Genomic DNA, 20,839 nt, shown 5'->3' on the forward strand with positions numbered 1-20,839 from the left:
TAAGTCACTTAAGCTTATTCCAAATATGAACCAAAAAACTGCTGTACTATAAATACTTGCTATTCTAATTTTCCTGCCTGTGTCAAAAGTAGTGATGTGACGTACTGTATCGAGGCTTCGAAGCGTGTGTCGAGTAATGGAGGGGGCGTTTCCGCGAAGCGCGTATCGAGGCATGCTTCATTTATGGGAGGAGCTGAAAATGATGACGTCCGAAGCCTCGCTGCCCGGCTGTACCACGTGACTGGTTCAGGAAGCGGTTCGAACTTTGCCGCGAGCTATGACAGCGATATAAACCCCTCAGACCCCATTCAAAATGTGGGCGTTTGATGGAGAGTTAGAGACAGTTGCGGTTAGTGAGAGTTAGAGACAGTTTAGAAAAAAAAGAAATCGCCTACGACCTGCCACAGTGGAGAAACTGTTGTTTTTAAATAAAAACCAATGATGTGTCCCCTAAACACTAATCACTGTCCTTGCCTCAATGTTACAAAAGCACAACCACTGTCCACACCTCACCTCACAGTAAATGATCATTTCCATCTTAGGCATTTCCAAATAATCATGTTCCATACTGCCACTATAAATATACACAGTATACTGCATCACTACAATATACATGTTTTACACACTCCTTTTGTTGTTGACATTTACAGGCTGTGTGCAAAAGGCCACACTCTTCAAATTCATGCCAACTAATATTTTTACGTCCAGTAGGTGTTCTACTAGAGCAAATGAAGCTTCAAGAAGCTTTGCGCTGGGATGAACCAATTGGATGAAAAGCTTCAGTGCTTCATGAGGCTTCATCTGCCCATCACTAGTCAAAAGGTCTATGTTCCTTATTTCTTTACCCTAGAAACTTTTATTTTCTCCCTGTAAAGTTATAAAAAAGAAAAAGACTTATTATTAGGGCGTTTCATGTTTTAAATAAACTTTATTTAAAGTTTTTGAGCGTCCCCCTGGCGTGCACGCGCCTCCGCACATGCTCGTTCTCGCCGTGTGTCGTCACGTGCTGCGATTGGCTAAAAGGACACCACCCAGTGTACAGCACGCATGCGCAGTGTAGCAGGATAGGAGCAGAGTTTTGAGTTCAGTGGCGCTTACTGCTTGCAGCAACAGCACGCGTACGGCTGACACACGCACACCTCCACAGACACCGGGAGCACGCACAGCTGCAGACCCGGCCGAGGAGCTCCACAGTCGGCATGAGGATCGAGTTCGCCCCGCTGAACGTCCCGCTGCGGAGGAGGCTGCAGACCGCCGCCGTCGTGCAGTGGATCTTCTCCTTCCTGGCGCTAGGTACAGTCACGTGACCTGCCGAGACACACGTAGAGACAGTGATTGATCAGTGTGATCAGGGTCGTTGATTAATCAGCACAGCGTGCAGTAGTATTGATCTGCAGTCACTCTCAGGCGAGTCCTCAGCAGCTTCAGCCTGTAGGTGGACCCTGCAGGTGGACCCTGCTGTGCTCCGCAGGTGTTTGCGTTTGGCTTCACTGTCCAATCAGAGGCACATCACAGGAAAACTGAAGGATTTCACGGCTTCAGGTGTTAAAAAGGATCCTCCCACTTCTACCTGTTCATTTGTATTCGGATGTTTTATGTGATGTTTGAGTTTATCTGATGTTACACACTCATTTTTATTTTCACCTGGTAAAAGGTTTAAAGAGGCGGAGCTTAGACACACACACCTGTTAGGTGTAGATCAGCCTGGTCACTCAGAGAGCACCTGAACGCCTCAGCTCAGCTGTCTGCCTCACTTGTCTCCCAGCTCAGTGCTGTTTGGCGGCCTTCGTCCTCCTCGCCCTCTCTGATTGGTGGATGGTGGCTCTGCTCTACGCTGGCTGGCTGTGGCTGGACTGGGACACACCCACCAATGGGGGTCGAAGGTCACAGTGGATGAGGAGGTGGAGTGTGTGGGAGCACTTCAGAGACTACTTCCCGCTGACGGTGAGCGATCCCTGAATATTGGTTACTGATCATTCATCAATCACTACTGATCAGCGATCGATCAGCGCTGCTGTTCGCTGATTGATTACCGATCAGTGATCAATCAATCGGTGATCGATCACTGATCGGTGATTGATCACTGCTGGTTTGTCTGCAGCTGCTGAAGACGGTCGACCTGGACCCGAAGAAGAACTACATCTTTGGATTCCACCCACATGGTAACAAACACACCTGTACACCTGCCCTTTTTAGTCCCGCCCCCTGGTGTGTGTCTCCATGCATGTGCCTGTCCTCAGGTGTGCTGGTGGCGGGGGCGTTTGGGAACTTCTGCACGGAGGCGACGGGTTTCTCTCACCTGTTTCCTGGACTCAAGCCTCACCTGCTGATGCTGCCGTTCTGGTTCCGAGTGCCGTTCTTCAGAGAATACATCATGTGTGGAGGTAAGGACCTGTGAGCTCAACTGTGCTGGTCATGTGACAGCGGTCTGTGTGCTGATTGGAGGACAGTCATGCTCTGTTAATGACGCTCCTTTAAACTCTACGCTCCTTGGACTCTTTGTCGCTGTGACCTCCTCCAGCTGTTGTAATCCAGCTGTGCTTTCATCACAGCGTCTCCATCGGGCTTCAGTTGCTCCATCAGCCCTTTGGACTCTGGGCTGCAGGTCAGCAGGGAGGAGGCTGACACAGGCTCTCTGATTGGCTGCCTGACCACACGCAGGGTCACATGGGTCGATGTGTCCCAGCTATCGAGCACCTGGTCGTGTGACTCCGGCTCGGCTCCTGCTGCCCCCTCGGTGCGTGCACCTGTGTCACCTCGGGTCAGACTCACCTGAGGGAGGAAGCGGGGTCATGTGACACCTGGTGGTCTAATGAGGAACTGCAGGATGGAGATTTAGAACATCGTCGTGAGGGTGTGACGAGCGCAGTGTTGATGGAGTGATGGGTGGAGCTGGTGTGTCAGGGTCTCACCTGTGAACCTGTGTATTCTCTGGACCGAAGGTTGATTCCATCTGGATCAGTAAGAGCTGCAGCAGGGATTCAGTCAGTGTTTTTATCTCTAAGTAAACTGTTTCTGTTGTTTGATATCTGGTTGTACTTTTTTCTTCTTGTAAGAAACAAACATCTGCCTTTAGTCTGACAGGGCGGGTGATGGTTTTGGTCCTTTTCAGCCGACACCCGTACCAGCCCGAGGTCAGTGTTAGCGATGACGGGCCGATGGGGACTCCAGGCCTCGAGGGCCGGGGTCCTGCAGGTTTTAGATGTGTCCTTGATCCAACACAGCTAGGGCTCCTCGATTATGGCAAAAATGATCATCACGATTGTTTTCACTGAAACTGAGATCTCGATTATGTGACGATATTTATTTAACAATAACAATGTATTGAATAATGACTTTAAAGATTGTCAAAAAATAATATAAAATAGTGCAAATACTGATAACAGTGCAAATGTTTGCAATATAAAAATGAATGAAAAATGTAAACGTCTGTGTTTAGTGAACTTTGCAGTGTTGCTCTGTGGTGCAGCTACACCGTAGCAAAGTTTACACACGGTGTCCACTTGATCCACGTCTGACTGAACCCATAATGTTTCCACACCACTGAAGGTTTTTACCTCTCTTTTCAACCAACAGCAGTCACTCTCCTCTCCAAATAACTTCTGCTCAGCTTTCCGAGCTTCCCTCGGGTCCTCTTAATCAGCGGTCCCCAACCCCCGGGCCTCGGACCGGTCCGTAAGTCGTTTGGTTCCGGGCCGCGAGAGTTGAGGCTCAGGTGTGAAATGTATGGTTTTTATCGATTTTCAGCGTTATTTTGTTATCGTTTTTATCGTTAACTCTGTTTTCCTGGGTCTTTTCAAGTGTGTTATGAATAAATCTTTTATTCGGTACTAGTTTTATTTTGTTGTATTTATCTGCGACACCTTAAAGGCCGGTCCATGAAAATATTATCGGGCATAAACCGGTCCGTGGCGCAAAAAAGGTTGGAGACCGCTGCTCTTAATTGTTGTGACACGTGTTCGAAATGCAGAGAGGTGCGCTCGATTTGCCACACGGAGCAGCGCGAGAGTAAAGCGGGAGGGAGGGGCTATTGGCTCAGTCATTTTTAATGATTGTTGAAAATTCGATTAATTGAGCAGCCCTAAACACGGCTGATTTAAAGGCTAAATGACTTCAACACGTACTGAAGCTCTCCAGAGGCTGGGAATGAACTACTCATGCCAGTCAGGTGTGGAGACCCACCGGCCCTCGAAGCCTGGAGTTCCCCAGCCCTGTCCTGGATGATGAACGTGGTGAAAGTCGATCTGATTGTCAGGTGGAAGGTTTTTGGCGGAGCGCTTTAACGGTGGTGTGGGGGGAGTGGTCTGAGCTCAGTTTCATCAGTCTGTAGGTCGCTGGTGTCTACATGGCCTCTATGCCTTGTGGTAACCATGGTAACAGGTGAGGGGAGGAGTCACTTGTCACCCGTGTCTCTGTCAGGTCTGGTGTCCAGCTCCAAGTCCAGTCTCTCGTACCTGGTGAGCCGTCCCGAAGGAGGGAACGTGGCCGTCGTCGCAGTGGGTGGAGCTTCCGAGGCTTTGGACGCTCGGCCCGGAGCTCTCACCTTACAGGTACGTGTAGAGTCCTGCTGTGACCGCGACTCGCAGCTCCGCCCCATCGCGGTTACATCACTGATGTAGAAAGAGGAAGCTGTGTGGAAACACACCGCACTCAGTGACATCATCGGGTTATTAGCACAGTGAAACATGAGGTCAGAGGTCACAGGCTGGACTAACCACATTTTAAATTTTAAATTCTGCTTTTCCTCACCGAGCGCCGTCTCCGTCTGTTTTTCAGGTTCAAAACAGGAAGGGCTTCATCAAACTGGCTCTGAAACATGGGTGGGTGGAGCCTGTAAAGAGGGCGGGGCCGAGAGGGGCAGGACTATCACCTGACTGACTGTGTTTGTCTGTGTGCAGAGCTCAGCTGGTTCCCGTCTTCTCCTTTGGAGAGAACGAGCTGTTTGATCAGATTGAGAACCCGACCGGCTCCCCTCTGAGGAGGCTGCAGGTCAGAGGTCACACCCCACATCACCGTAGACGCTTCAGGGTAACCTGCTAGATAAAGGAACCACAGGGGGGCCCTCACAACCTTCTACAATCATTTACCACAGCTCTGATTGACCCTATAGCAGCCTCTCAGCGGCCACAAAGCTGATACACTGAACATAATCTATTCATCGCTGCACTTTTACAGCTGCTTGAAATGACTGTGTGGCTATTATGGGATACCAGTGTGTTATCCTGTGTCTACAGAACCGACTGCAGAGCATCATGGGAATAGCCATGCCTTTGTTTCATGCCCGAGGAGTTTTCCAGTACAGCTTCGGCCTGATACCCTACAGGAAGCCCATACGCACCATCGGTACGAGCACACAGCTTCAACCCGACCCTGACTCAGTGTTTATCCCAGCTTAATATAATGCTAACCTGATGCTGTTGCACTGTCGTTCCTCTAATATAGACTCAGAGCTAGCCTAATGGTAACTCCATCTGTATCCCGTGATGACTCAATGCTAACTTGATGCTATTGCACCGTCCTGCGCCTGGCGCGTCCTGCCATTGTTGCACACTTGTCCTTTATGTCATCCTGTGTTGATTGTGTTGAACACTGTGTCGTTTCACTGTGTACTGTATGGTTAAAAGGACCATCAAGCCTCTTCACTTGACTTGCTGACCTTTATGGTGTTCATCTAATGCTAAACCACAGCTAACCAAGTGTACACCACACTGAGCACTAGGAGGGGATGGTGTTGGTCTGCTTTAGTCCCTTTGAGTCCGTATCAGCTCCCGTTCCTATCTCAGTTTTTAAACACCCTCTACCCTTTATCTCTGGCCCAGTGTCAGCCTGTGTCAGCCCCGTTGGCTGCTTGTTGGGTTTATCTAGGCACAAAGCTGCTGGAACACAAGCCCAAACTGCACAACCAAACAGACAAGACAGAGCTCTTTGCCCTTGTTAGCGAGGGACGTCAGCCCAGGCCTTCACCTGTCCTAATTGAATATGCAATTACAAATGCATGTGGCATTGTTAAGCAGGTATACCTGAACAACATCAGTGTCTGTAGTCTGTGTGCGTGGGTGCAGCTGTTCCATAGATAGACATGCAACCTTTCAATGCACTTAAACTGTGTCTGCAGGACAGCAGAGTAGGCGTCTTGCTAAATGATCAGAACAGGAGGTTGCAATAGGTCATGTGTCAGATGAGCATCTAAAGGTCAGGACAGTTTCTAAAGCTCTGATGGAAATGATAACGTCGAGGCTGCTTCCTCGTCTCGTGGTACACAAGTGCACACAGAATCTCATCAGACCTAACAAGGATCTGATTGTTATCAGCAGACGAGTGATGTATGTTTCTAAGCATAAAGGACGATATAAAAAATCAATTCCAACACTGCTGTCAGCCTCATGCCTCTCTCTGCCTCTGCCCTCAGTGGGGAAGCCCATCCCAGTGGTCCAGACTCCGAGTCCCAGCAGCGAGGACATCGAGAGTCTTCATAAAGTCTACCTGCAGAATCTCGCTGAGCTCTTCGAGCAACACAAACGCAGCTACGGCCTTGCTGACGACCAGCACCTCGCCTTCATCTGATGGAGCGCGTGAACATTGAACTATGAACTACATTCATGTAAACACCTGACCTGTGTGTGACTTGCATGTGATTTCACTATGAGTTGGATCTGCTTGCAGAGCCTGTTGACTTAAATTGGAAATTCCAAAGCTGCTATCAGGAAGCACTGATTACAATAGCAAAAGCTAACAGTGCTGGGAGGAGCCATGCATTTAAATAGGAGCTAACACACAGTGGGAAGCATTCAGGTCATAAGGAAACACTTGCAGGAATCTGCCTGTAATGGGCTTTGCTAACGTTAATGCTAATGGAGCTTTCATGGTACGTTTAAGGGTGTCATAAAGACTACTCTCGTGGGTTTATGTGCAATAAATCATGTAATAGGATCACAGGTAAATGGACTGGTTCTTATTTTGTGCTTTCCTGCTTCGAGCAGTCCTAGCGATTTACACAATTCACCCACAGTCATACTCCGATGGATGCGTCAGAGAGCAACATGAGGTTACTGTCTTACTCGAGGATATTTTGCATGCGGGCTGGAGCAGACGAGGGTCGAACCACGAGCCCTCCGGTTAGTAGCTCTGCTCTAACCTGAGCTACAGCCACAGGTGTGGCAGCACAGGGGGTGGTGCAGTGTGAGTCAGAGCTGTTTGCCTATAAGCAGAGACCCTGGAGGACTGAAGCTGCAGATGCTGAAACATCTGGAAATAAACTGAAGCTACGTCTTTGAATTGTTTCCCTTGTTTAAAGTGTTTGGCATGGACGAGCTGAGCGTTGGAGGGTCTTCATGAGCTGTGACTGATGCTGAGCGTCTGCTCGGCAGCAGGTTATGTTGAGAGGGGACGCTCACGGGGATCTTCTGACCTGTGAATTTCCCCAGAGAGCCGAGGTTACCGGAGACATAAATAAATACACTTCACGATTCACATTGATCTGATTTGAATGATGCAATATTCAATAAATTCTGGTAATTGGATTCCACGAAAGCGTGTCAACAGGAAGCAGAGATCCGACGGCACGTGCACGCACATGCTGCTGAGAGCAGAGGTATCACAGGTTTCATCCCTCCGGACAAAAATTCACTGAAGCAGCAGAAAAAGAAAACAACGCTTCACGTTGGAAGAACATCATGAGTTCTTTATCTACAGCTTTCAGTACCAATAATCAGCTATGTGCTGCAGGCCTTCAGGCTCCCAGTCGTTAAACCGTGACGGTAACGTCTGTGGACCCAGCAGTCCTACCTAATTATCTCCACCCTTCCTGTTTGATCGACTGCAAGCAGGTATCTGCTATAAAACGCCAGGCCAGGAAAATCTGCTTTGTCTGTTTCCTCCTCAGCTACACAAAGACATCTGCTCACAGCGCCAGCTTTGGCTAAATGCATGTGTACAGTGAGGCTGAGATTGCAGAGGAATAGTGAAATAATTTGAACGCACGAGCTTCAGAGGGTTCCTTCGACAGCACGCTGATCTGAACTCTAATACTTGTATGATTTATATTATTGTTCATTATAATATTTATGAGCTGAGCTGAATCCGGTCAGAGGTCAGTGCTGACACGCAGGCTGCTCAGTAACGCTCGCTTTCACCTTTAAAGACACACGTGTGTGCACTTTGAACAAAACTTTATTGACAACACGTTTACGGTAAAGACCCCTCCTCTGTCCCCACTGCGCAGGCGCTAACTCTGTCAGAGTCTGTCGTGCACGCGCACGTCGGTGCTCGGACGTGATCCGGATCGGACCCGGACCTGGCTGCGCGTTCACGAGCTGGTACAGAGACGCGCACGCTGTTAGGATGGAGAGGAAGAGGAGGAGCGTGCAGTGACGGAGCGCAGGGTGTTTGTTTACAGAAGAAGAGGAGGAAGAGGTGAAGCTGCACCTCAGAAGAGTCTCGCTCCTGAAACAGCGCGAGGAGAGGAGGAGGAAGAGGAGGAAGAGTCCCCAACTTCTGACTCCGTAAACTTCCTGCACGCTCCACGGTCGGGCAGTGCTACCGCGCATGCGCCCTGAAGTTTTCACCCCATCGGAACACAATGGACCGATTGTGACGTCACCGGTTGCTTATCCGGATCTGAACCAGTGACGGCGGCGGGAGCGCGCCTCGGCTCAGCGCGTGACCGTGAGTGTTTACTGAGAAGTAAACTTTACGTAACTTTTGTTAAATCCAAACATGTTTTACAAACACACGTTTGACAGACACACAAAGACACACGTCAGCTCCTCCCTCCACCGTGTCCAGAACATGCAGCTCTGCTGACACAGGTCGTCGTGGACCTTCAATGACCTGTGGCTCAGGGTGCGCTGGTGCTACAGGACACCTTTAGGTTCGGACACGGTGTTCGTTATGGACACGCTGTGGTTTCCACAGAAGACCAACAACTCAGCACCGCTCGGGTTCAGATCCAGGAGGCCGTTCCTCCTAACCACACCCCTCCAGGTCTCGCTGTCGTTGTCCATATGAGCGCTGACGTCTCCCAGCAGGACAACAGGGTCCCCAGGTGGGGAACCCTCCAGCGCCCCACCCGGGGACTCAAGGAAAGCTGGGTACTCAGAACCGTTGTCCCGCGAATAAGTGCAGACGACAGTCACACTTAACTGCTTCCCACCAGGGAGGTGACATTCCACGTCCCAGTTACTAGTCTTGGTAGCCGGGGTTCGGCCCACCAGGGCTGCCTGACACACGTTGCACCCGACCCCTACGATGCCTCCTGCGGGCGGTGGGCCTCTTTTTACCTTTTTTGGCTGTGCCCGGCCGGGCCCTAACGGACTAAGGCCCGACCCCCAGACTCTCGCACTCGGGCACCCTCGCAGGTCTGGCTCCAGGTCGGGGCCCCGGTAACTTTATCCCAGGCAGGGTGAACATCACCATTAAAGCTGTTTTTTAAGTTATCGTCCCTGCAGAACCGTCTGCACCATGAGATACTCGTATGCTGAGATCTCCAGTAACTAGTATCATCTGGAGTACAGTCAGATTCTGACGACACAACAGCAGAATTAGACTGCTCAGCAAAAACAAATATGGCTTTATGTTATGAAGTAAAAATGTAAGTGAAACACAGGAAGTGCAATCAAAACAAAACAGGTGGGAGCTGGTCCCACTGTTTCTTACATACAACCAAAAATAAATAAGTAAAACTTTGTTTACAAAAGCTGTAATTTATGTTTTATTACAGTTTTATTAAAGCTCAAAGTTTTGTTGAAGCGGTGTTTCAGGCTTTGAGGGTCAGTTAGCAAAGTGACCAAAAGTCTGTGGACACACCTTCATGTTCAGAAACCAACATCATCATTATCACGTGGTCCACCTTAACTCAGCTAGCCAATCACAGCACAGCTCTGAGAACTCCGAGTGCCTCACCTGACCCGGAGAGTGAAGGGTTAAACCCTGCAGAACCTAAAAAAACACACACACACACACACACACACACACACAGTCATGTTGTGCAACAGTCTGAAGCAACACAGCTGAGCAGGGTGGAGTGAACAGGAAGTAGAGAAGAAGCAGAGTGGGAGCTGCAGGGCGGTGCACTCTTCTGGACAGACAGACTGCACGAGGGGTGAGACACGTTACTGCTTTTACTCGGACCTCTGCCTCCACACACTGTGTTGGTTTTTGTGCTCTACGGGGACCTGGGTGTGTACATGCTTCTCTGAGGACTTCGAGTGTATTGTGTGTGTTAGTTTTTGTGCTTTATGTGGACGTACCAGAGGTCTGTGCATCTGACGACTTAGTCCACTGATGTAGACCACCTGCGTTTATTGTGAGGCTACGTCCCCAGGATGCGGATCAACACACGTGCACATGCTCAGTGTGTCCTGTTTGGACATAAACAGCAGTGAATGTTAGGAGGCGTACCTGTCAGGTGTCTTCACACTGGACTGTGGTTAAAGCTGAACTTTGACCCCTAAGCTCCTCCTCTGTAGATCAAAAATCCATGTTTATTCTTAATTGTGTTTAATTTTTTAAGCTTGTGTCTCTGAAATGTCCCCATAAACCACATTAACTGGTGTACTCTGCTGTGTGTCAGTGAGCCTGTGGAGTGTGTGCGTGAGAATGAGTGGTGGTAAAAAGAGGAGTGGCTTTCAGATCACCAGCGTGACTTCAGAGGTGAACCAGAGTCCAGCAGACCAATTGTCTCCTAGCGCTGTCCTGCCCATCATCCAATCAGAGGTCTCTCTGCAGTCCCCCCTCTGCAGCCCTCAGGGAAGCTCCTCCCAGCCAACCACACCCTCTCTGAAGAGGAAGTACGTCTCCCTCGATGGCGGGCAGGGGGCGGGGTCTTCCTCCAGGTTCAGGGTGGTGAGACTAGTGAGCGGAGCCGGCGGCGGAGGCCGGGGTGAATCGTATCGTCGCGGGCGATGGATGTGCACAGAGTTCACAGAGCGGCAGGAAGGCCCGGGGTTCAGGCGGGTAATGGACAGCATGAGACACGCCCACTCCTTGGAGTCCCTGGAGATGATTGGCCGGGAAAGCGAGTGGGGTGGAGTCCACTCTCAGGACAACACCCATATGCTGGCTCAGCACGTGCTGCACAGCGGCCCGCCTTCACCCACGCACCAGACGCCAGCTAATGTCCGGCTGCTCGACCACAAGGAGTCACGCCTTGTGGTCGAGCAGGGCTTAGGCTCCACCCCTCCACCACCTTCACCCCGCCCACGCTTCGCCCCAACTCCTCTGCGGCTGGATGTGGACGCCTCAGGACGGGTAAACACACACACAGACACTCGTTTTAATGCCTTAGTGAGGACATCAATCTGACATAATATTTTTGCTAGCCTCTTACCCTAACCCTCAGAAACGACCTAATCTGGACTAACCCGGACTAGCCCAGACCTAATCTGGACTAACCCGGGCCTGACCAGAACCTCATTTAACTCCAAAGCACAACCACAGTGGGCTTTATGTTCAAATGTAAAGAGAAAACCCACCAATCAGCAGCCATATCCCTACTCCTTTGTGAAGCATTTGGTTCCCACAAAGACATTTAGACAAGTATACACGCACACACACGTGTCCTACTGCCTGACTCAGGCGTGATCTCTGCACAGGTGGAGGCTGTTAGCTGCACGCCTTCTCGTTTGCGACGTAGCTGAGTTAGCAGCACCTGTTCTGCTCTGCAGTTTCACCCCTGACACACTAGGGGGCGGTGCAGCTGCTAACAGAGGTGGGGCTAGGGCGTCAGCTGCTTGTGATGTCACAGCTGCAGCTGATCGAGCTGATTGTTGATCAGGTCATTGGAATAATAAAAACATGTACGTGCAGCAGTGACATCAGAGCAACATGTGACATCATCATGACATCACTGAGGAAACCCGCTGGTATATAAAATGAATCTTTAATGTTAGAACATTGCTCGTTGTTTTTACGACAGTCACTCACACCTGTGTCTCACCTGTCAGTCTGTCCTCAGGCTGTCTCACTCTCAGCCTGGCTCCCCCCCTGCTGGACTGTACCAACCCCCTCTGACCCCCGCTCAGACGCCGTCAGGCTTCAGCCTGGACCGCACCATGTTCGACCTGCCGGGGGACGCCGGGTGAGTGTGTTTAACAGGTGTTTGTGATGTCACTGCTCAGTGGGAGGAGTCAGGATGCTTCTCAGAGGTCAGCTGATTAGTTTTCAGTGTTTGGTTTGTTTGTGATTGATCAGGTTGATTGATTGAATGATGAACCCGGACTTTCACAATAAAAGTCCACCCTGTTTGAACTGCGTGCGTCTTAGAGGGCGGTGATGTCATACAGTTTCAGGTAACAGCCAATAAAACACCTGAGAGTCAAACTGACATTAAAGACAACTAATGGACCAAAACGCCTGGAAACCAACCACAGAAATGTCAGCGATCAATATCAGTGATCAGGAATTAATTACTGATCAATACCAGTGAGTGATTACTGATTAGTTCCAGTAATGAGCAGGCAGTTGGTCGTTTCCATGGTCCCTCCGTCTGAATCAATGGGCCTCTGTCTGCGAGTGGGCGGGAGAAGAATGCTGCTGCTGCCTTGCCATTGGCTGAGACCGTGAGTGGGCAGGAGCTGGCAGGCAACAGCCAATCAGAGAGCAGAGATGTGTGGGAGTGACAGAGAACATGAAGATCTGAAGTCTGGACGCACCTTAGTCTGAAGACAACATCTGGATACAGCTGCTGACATTTACACACCTGTGAGCTCACAAGGAGGCAGCCAATCAGGGGCCACCTGGGAAGGCGGAGTCAGAGGTATTACGATTACCTTAAGCTGATTGGAGTTTGCTCTGATGGTGTGCTGTGATTAGTTGGTGCTCTGTGGTGAAGTTCTCACTGGATGTTTCCTGTTGTGCTGTGCTGTGATTGGACTGTAAAATATGTAGCTGAGTTCTGATTGGCTGGTGTTTCAGTGGGCCTCCATCAGCTGAAGATGTTTGTAGGTGAGAAGAAGAGGACCTGTCAAACACGTCCTCAGCGCCGTCTCCCTTCGACTCCGCCCCTTCCTCCCAGGACTCTGCAGCTTGTTGCTAAGCAACTGGAGCCTCCAGTTGTCTTACGGGATCATACAAAGGTCAAAGGTCGTGGCTCAGCTGTCAGGGAGTCCTGGCCAAGTTCTAGGACATCGATCCAAGAACTCAAACCACGGGTGACTCAGAGGTCCCTGACCCCTCCCTCCAGAGCTCAGCCTGTCACAGAGGCCCGCCACCGATCCACCAATCAACCACAGCCATCCCAGCGACCCCAGAATCCTCTGCGTCACACTGCCCCGCATCCTCATTGGTCAGTTCCTGCCAGGGCTTCACCCACCGGGCAGGGCTCTGAGGCCACCATGATGGCTCTGCTGCTGTTCTGCAACAGGTAACCACGGTAACCCGGGCGGGGTTCAGATTCACCTGCAAAATAATAAATATGTGATAGTACCTGTCCAGGGCACCGTCGTAATGGAGATTTATCATTTCAGTGGGTTTGTTCATGGTTAGATAAAGTAATAACAGGTGAGAAGAACATCTGTGCAGATTAGAGATGGACCGATCCGATATTACGTATCGGTATCGGTCCGATACTGACCTAAATTACTGGATCGGATATCGGAGAAAAATAAAAAATGTAATCCGATCCATTAAATATCACGAAAGCACCTCACAAAACTTGCAACACGCCGTAACTCACCTCAGAACGTTAGCACGTCGGAGCAGTATGCATCACGTGATAGAGCGGCTGTGGCATGCGGGACCTGTCGGTGGTCTGGATAGCATGTGGAGCTTCGCTAGCAACCCGGCATTTCATCTCCGACAAAGTTATCCCGAGAGAAGTAAAGCAAGTGTGTAAGTCCATCTCTGAATGTTTGTAAAGCATTCCTGCGTTAAGCTTAACAACTGATATATGGAGCGACTGCCTCTTCTTGCTGCTGCTTCAATCATGAAACTGCTTAATGATCAGCTGATCGGCTTTTCTGTCGCGAGTCCGTGTCTCTAGTTTGTTTTTGGCCCACTTTGCACCAGAAAGAGGAAACCAGCGGCTGAACAACAGCAGCACGTTTAAGCTTGATAAGCTGCTGTTAGAATGTATTTAATATTACTTTCTACACCAGGATCTTTTTCTACGTAGCTGACGGCTGTAACTGTGCAGGGGCGGATCTAGCAAAGTTTAGCCAGGGGGGCCGATAGGGCATTAATGAATGAATAATGAATGAATGAATGAATATTCTTTATTGTCATTGTCACAAGTACAATGAAATTGAAAGATGTCTCCGGTCAGTGCAACATCACGAAAGATAAATACTTAAAAACTATAATAGATATGATATAAAAGATAGAAATACATATAAAATACAGTATTCTCATACAGTAAATACACCCAAGCAATCCAGGCCTAAGGCCCCATACAGACACTCAACATACGACCTAGTTGATATATCACTCAAACAATCAATCACTCAGTCAATTTGTTAGCGCATCCAAGAAAACATGTCTGAAAGCATTCCAACATCAAGGGCACAAATGACAACAGGGGCAATGAAAGTCATCTAATTTTAGTAGCATTGAGACATGATATTGCAATTGGGTAGAAACTGTGTTTGAGTCTGTTAGTCCTTGTGTATGTTGTTCTATACCGTTTACCTGAAGGCAGCAGTTCGAACATGGAGTGTCCAGGGTGTGAGGTGTCCTTTATGATGTTATGGGCTCTTTTGAGGCAGCGGGAACTGTGTAGGTCTTTCAGTTTGAGGAGAGGGCAGCCGATTGTCCTTTGGGCAGCGTTGATTACTCCCTGGAGTGCTTTCCTCTGAGCCACTGTGCAGCTAGCGTACCATATGCCTATGCAGTACGTTAGTATGCTTTCGATGGACATACTTTTCTTTCTTATTCTCATTTAAAATGTCGAGCTTTTAATAAATAATTATCTGACACCCAAAGTTTTAATTTGATGTAAAATGAATAGAAGTCCATTACTGTATATAGTGACTATTAAGTCTAATATATACCCTAGTAAGCTATAGTACTTTTTCCTTTGGGAAGGTACCATCTGTGCAGTCTGCAATTCTGTTGAAGAAAGATGTTGAATCTATTTAATATTTCTTGAAAAATAATTGATTTCTGTGCATTTTTTTTCACACTGCATCAAATTAAGGTTGATTACGTCGATTAAGCATCATGAGGTGGCGCGTGAGGGGTGGTTCCCTATTTTTTATTTATTTATTTTTGTTGTTGCTGGGAGTTGGAACCCTATTAGTTAGGTTGCTTAATATTTACGCTAAGTACTCTTTAAAATACCAGAATAGGGAGGATGGTGTAGGTTTAAGTTTATTAGATTGATCAGTATTGCTGAACTATGAAATATTTTTTTTTTGCATACAGGTATAACAGAATAGCTTTAGTGTAGTTGTTGTTTTAAACTTGAGTATGAACTTATACAAAATGCAGCAAGATATTTAAAAAAACAGTTTTGTTGATTAAAAAACACTATATCGGATTCATATCGGTATCGGCAGATATCCAAATTTATGATATCGGTATCGGACATAAAAAAGTGGTATCGTGCCATCTCTAGTGCAGATGTGGATAAAGGTGCTGATAACGGTCATTCACCTGTCTCAAAGTCACCTATCAGAGAGTCACCTGCCTTTCTCACCTGCCTGTCTCAGCTGCCTGTCTCTCACCTGTCTGTCTCACCTGCCTGTCTCTCACCTGTATGTCTCTCACCTGTCTGTCTCACAGGCCTGTCTCTCACCTGCCTGTCTCTCACCTGTCTGTCTCACTTGCCTGTCTATCACCTGTCTGTCTCTCACATGTCTGTCTCACCTGCCTGTCTCTCACCTGTCTGTCTCTCGCCTGTCTGTCACCTGTCTGTCTCACTTGCCTGTCTATCACCTGTCTGCCTCTCACCTGTCTGTCTCACCTGCCTGTCTCTCACCTTTCTGTCTATCACCTGTCTGTCTCACCTTCCTGTCTATCACCTGTCTGTCTCTCACCTGTGTGTCTCACATGCTTGTCTCTCACCTTTCTGTCTTTCACTTGTCTGTCTCGCCTGCCTGTCTCTCACCTGTCTGTCTCACCTGCCTGTCTCTCACCTGCCTGTCTCTCACCTGTCTGTCTCACAGGCCTGTCTCTCACCTGCCTGTCTCTCACCTGTCTGTCTCTCACCTGCCTGTCTCCCACCTGCCTGTCTATCACCTGTCTGTCTCACCTGCCTATTTCTCACCTGTCTGTCTCTCACCTGCCTGTCTCTCACCTGTCTGCCTCACTTGCCTGTCTCTCACCTGTCTGTCTCTCACCTGTCTGTCTTTCACCTGCCTGTCTCTCACCTGTCAGTCTCTCACCTGCCTGTCTCTCACCTGTCTTTCTCACCTGTCTGTCTCTCACCTGTCTTTCTCACCTGTCTGTCTCTCACCTGCCTGTCTCTCACTTGCCTGCCTCACCTGCCTGTCTCTCACCTGTCTGTCTCACAGGCCTGTCTCTCACCTGCCTGTCTGTCTCACATGCCTCTCTCTCACCTGTCTCTCTCTCACGTGTCTCTCTCACCTGCCTGTCTATCACCTGTCTATCTCACCTGCCTGTCTTTCTCAGCTGTCTGCCTCTCACCTGTGTGTCTCACCTGCCTGTCTCTCACCTGTGTGTCTCTCACCTGTCTGTCTCACCTGCCTTTCTCTCACCTGCCTGTCTCACCTGCCTGTCTGTCTTTCACCTGCCTGTCTCTCATTTGCCTGTCTGTCACCTGCCTGTCTGTCACCTGTCTGCTTCACTTGCCTGTCTCTCACCTGTCTGTCTCACAGGCCCGTCTCTCACCTGCCTGTCTGTCTCACATGCCTGTCTCTCACCTGCCTGTCTTTCACCTGTCTGTCTCACTTGCCTGTCTATCACCTGTCTATCTCACCTGCCTGTCTTTCTCACCTGTCTGCCTCTCACCTGTGTGTCTCACCTGCCTGCCTCTCACCTGTGTGTCTCACCTGCCTGTCTCTCACCTGTGTGTCTCTCACCTGTCTGTCTCACCTGCCTGTCTGTCTTTCACCTGCCTGTCTCTCATTTGCCTGTCTGTCACCTGTCTGCTTCACCTGCCTGTCTCTCACCTGTCTGTCTCACAGGCCCGTCTCTCACCTGCCTGTCTGTCTCACATGCCTGTCTCTCACCTGCCTGTCTTTCACCTGTCTGTCTCACTTGCCTGTCTATCACCTGTCTATCTCACCTGCCTGTCTTTCTCACCTGTCTGCCTCTCACCTGTGTGTCTCACCTGCCTGCCTCTCACCTGTGTGTCTCACCTGCCTGTCTCTCACCTGTGTGTCTCTCACCTGTCTGTCTCACCTGCCTTTCTCTCACCTGCCTGTCTCTCACCTGTCTGTCTCACCTGCCTTTCTCTCACCTGCCTGTCTCTCACCTGCCTGTCTCACTTGCCTGTTTATTACCTGTCTGTCTCACCTGCCTGTCTGTCTCACCTGTCTGTCTCACATGCCTGTCTCTCACCCGTCAGTCTCTCAACTGTCTGTCTGTCTCTCTCTCACGTGTCTGTCTCTCACCTGCCTGTCTCTCACTTGCCTGTCTCTCACCTGTCTGCCTCACCTGCCTGTCTCTCACCTGTCAGTCTCTCAACTGTCTGTCTGTCTCTCTCTCACGTGTCTGTCTCACCTGCCTGTCTCTCACCTGTATGTCTCACCTTCCTGTCTCTCACCTGTATGTCTCACCTGCCTGTCTCACCTGCCTGTCTCTCACCTGTATGTTTCACCTGTCTGTCTCACCTGCCTGTGTCTCACCTGCCTGTCTCTCGCCTGCCTGTCTCTCACCTGCCTGTTTCTCACCTGTCTGTCTCACCTGTCTGTCTCACCTGTCTGTCTCTCACCTGTATGTCTCACCTGCCTGTCTCACCTGCCTGTCTCTCACCTGCCTGTCTCTCACCTGTCTGTCTCACCTGTCTGTCTCACCTGCCTGTCTCTCACCTGTCTGTCTCTCTGTGTCTTGCAGTAGTTCCAGTACCAGTTTGATCGCCATCGACAACAAAATTGAGCAGGCCATGGTGAGTCCTGTTTCGACGTTTCTAGTCGTCTATCAGGCGTCGATCTATAAACCTTTGTATCTGTTGCTGGTAGATTCTGTCATGAAGACATCAAGTCGTCTGTTGTTTTTCTAGTTGTATATTTACTCTTTGCAGTGAGAGAGAGTTTGTCTGTGACTCTGTTCCTGTGTAGATATTTCAGTTCTGTAGTTATTTGATTTCACCTTGATTTAAACGAGGATAACCTGACTCCTGAGGGTAAGGATCTGTTGTGTGAGAGGGTCCTGACTGAGAGACAGTCAGCAGTGGTTAAACAACAGCTGTAAAGGTTTCTGAGCCAACTCTGATGGTGGTCCTCCGTCAGGTCGGTCCTGGCTCAGTTTGTCCTCAATCTGAGGTTGAATGCATACATTCCAAGTATGCATGTAGAGCTGTTCAGATCTGTCCCTGCTGCTGACGACCATAAATGTGACACCGTTCTGTGGTTACAAACGTCTCTCAGTGAGGACATATGAGCAGGAGTTCTCCTCTATGCTGATGATGCTGTTAATCACACAATGCTCCCTCTGTAGGACGGGCTTTATGATTGGCTAGTTTATTTATGCACATCACGTGTGTGTGTGTGTAGGACCTGGTGAAGAGTCACCTGATGCTGGCGGTGAGGGAGGAGGTGGAGCTTCTGAGAGAACAAATCAGAGAGCTGCAGGAGAGGAACCGGCAACTGGAGAGAGAGAACCACACGCTGAGGGCGCTGACCCACAGCATGCACACTCAATAACACACACACTAACACACACACACACTAACACACTCACACGTGCCGTCATGTCAGGGTTAACAGCACGGCGTTCCGGCTCCTGCGTTTTCTGATCAGCTGATGCTTCAGAGACACTCGCTGTGCCCTCCTGCTCGTCCTCCTTCATGTACCTGTAGTACTGTTGAACTGCAGTATTTGTGGTACTGTGTACTGATGAAAGGTGTGTGTTTCTGTGTGTGTGTGTGTGTGTGTGCAAGTACTTACAGCATCTGACAAAAGTGAGCACACCCTGACATTTCTGTAAATGTTGTGTTAGCTCCTTTCATGGGACAACGTTGTAGGTAACAAAAGAGAGAAGACCCGAGGTGAAAATGTCCAAACTGTGGCCAAAAGTATTATGTTTGGCCACCATTATTTTCCAACACTGCCTCAACTCTGTTGGTCATGGAGTTCACTGGAGCTCCACAGAGTGCCGCTGAATCCTCTCCCACTCCGATGACATCATGGAGCTGGTGGATGTTAGACCTTGCACTCCTCCACCTTCCATTTGAGGATGCCCCACAGATGCTCAGTAGGGTTTGGAGACATGGTTGGTCTGAGCACTGACAGGCTGACCCTCCACGCCGCTGCACCAATGCTGGCAGCACTCATACCTGTTTTCAAAGACAACCTCTGGATATGACACTGAGCACGTGCACTCAGCTTCTTTTGTCGACCATGTCCTGTTAAACTGCTGGATGGTCTCGACCACCGTGCTGCAGCTCAGTTTCAGAGTGTTGGCGAGTCACGTGACACCAGGGAGGGAAAATGGCTAATCGGGCTCAGTTTGGACATCTTCACCTATGGCTGTACTCACTTTTGTTTCCCAGGGATTCAGTCACTAATGGCTGTGGGTGGAGTTATTTAGAGGTGACACCAAATGTGCACTGTTGTACAAGCTGCTTACTTTACATTGTATCAACGTGTCAGATTGACAGTGTGTCCTGTGAAAAGATGTAACGAAATATCTCCAAACATGTGAGGCTGTGCTCACCTCTGTGAGATACTGTGTGTCTGTGTGCGAGTGTGTGTGCGAGTGTGTGTCTGTGTGCGTGTGTGTGTGTGCGAGTGTGTGTGTGTGTGTCTGTGTATGTGTGCCTGTGTGTGTGTGTGTGTGTGTCTGTGTGTGTGTGTCTGTGTGTGTGTGTGTGTGTGTGTGTGTGTCTGTGTGTGTCTGTGTGTGTGTGTGTGTGTGTGTGTGTGTGTGTGTCTGTGTGTAGGTGTGGAGGACAGTGAGGATGATGGGTGGAGTCAGCAGCTCAGCTCCAGGCAGCAGAGGTGTTGTCAGAAACCGATGGACGAGTCAGAGCTGATGGTTTGAAACTCCTTCTTTGAGAGCCCCTCCCACCCCGAGGAGGTTACTTCCTGTTTAAAGGGAGTTTTTCCTCCCCACTGTCCCACCGTGTGAAGCACTCGGAGGCGACTGTTGTGATTTGTGCTGCAAAGTAATCGTCCAAGGTGTCCCGATGATGTGTTTCAGTGTGGCTGCTGAGGAAGGAGTTGCTTCATCAATTTGAACTGTAGCTCAGGATCAGCGGGCTCCGCCCTCACCATGGGTCAGGCTGGACCCACTGTGACCCCTGATCACTCACACACACAGACACACACACACACACACACACGCATCTTGTAACACAGTAACCCAGAATGTGCCTTACTGACCTCACCTGACGGTGTGGGCGTGGCCTAACGGTCGCACCTGGGACTGTTTGTATTAGCCGTCCAGATGCTGATGCTGATGATGAAGAGTAGAGTCTAATAAATTAATAAAGCCTTACAGACTGATGTTTGTGTGGTCCCTCTGTGTTTGCTGTCTCTCTGTGGGGTATGACGTCACACACAGTGCATGCTGGGATACTGGGTCAGGCTGACAGATGGAGAGAAAACAGCCAAATCAGAGAAAGGAGGATATCTAATCCTTAATCCAGCGAGCCCCTCCCCCTGCACACACACACACACACAATCCTGGAAACAAACACAGGATTAGGATTAACTGATGATCTTTAAATCGGTCAAAATTTGAATGGACTTTGGTTCACAGCTTGCGCCTCTCCTCTAAA

The 20,839-nt window shown here is 49.5% G+C and overlaps 2 protein-coding genes across 2 annotated transcripts; both read left to right on the plus strand.

Moving 5' to 3' along the window:
* The first annotated feature begins 1,062 nt into the window (after positions 1 to 1,062).
* Positions 1,063 to 6,932, plus strand: mogat3a (monoacylglycerol O-acyltransferase 3a). Its single transcript, XM_085343085.1, has 9 exons — positions 1,063 to 1,293; positions 1,766 to 1,944; positions 2,102 to 2,162; positions 2,241 to 2,384; positions 4,420 to 4,550; positions 4,777 to 4,820; positions 4,899 to 4,989; positions 5,235 to 5,343; positions 6,410 to 6,932. The coding sequence occupies exons 1-9, from the start codon at positions 1,200 to 1,202 to the stop codon at positions 6,562 to 6,564; spliced, it is 1,008 nt and encodes a 335-aa protein (XP_085199211.1). The 5' UTR covers positions 1,063 to 1,199; the 3' UTR covers positions 6,565 to 6,932.
* A 1,425-nt stretch (positions 6,933 to 8,357) lies between these two features.
* On the plus strand, positions 8,358 to 20,796 carry tsc22d4 (TSC22 domain family member 4). Its single transcript, XM_085350467.1, has 5 exons — positions 8,358 to 8,664; positions 10,571 to 11,247; positions 11,943 to 12,076; positions 17,953 to 18,004; positions 18,612 to 20,796. Exons 2-5 carry the CDS (start codon positions 10,597 to 10,599, stop codon positions 18,759 to 18,761), a joined length of 987 nt encoding a protein of 328 aa, XP_085206593.1. The 5' UTR covers positions 8,358 to 8,664; positions 10,571 to 10,596; the 3' UTR covers positions 18,762 to 20,796.
* The last annotated feature ends 43 nt before the right edge of the window (positions 20,797 to 20,839 follow it).

Source organism: Diplotaxodon limnothrissa, linkage group LG3 (genome assembly GCF_057381915.1).
Source record: "Diplotaxodon limnothrissa isolate DT_005_m linkage group LG3, D_limnothrissa_male_GT1.1, whole genome shotgun sequence".
In the NCBI taxonomy this organism is placed as follows: domain Eukaryota; kingdom Metazoa; phylum Chordata; class Actinopteri; order Cichliformes; family Cichlidae; genus Diplotaxodon; species Diplotaxodon limnothrissa.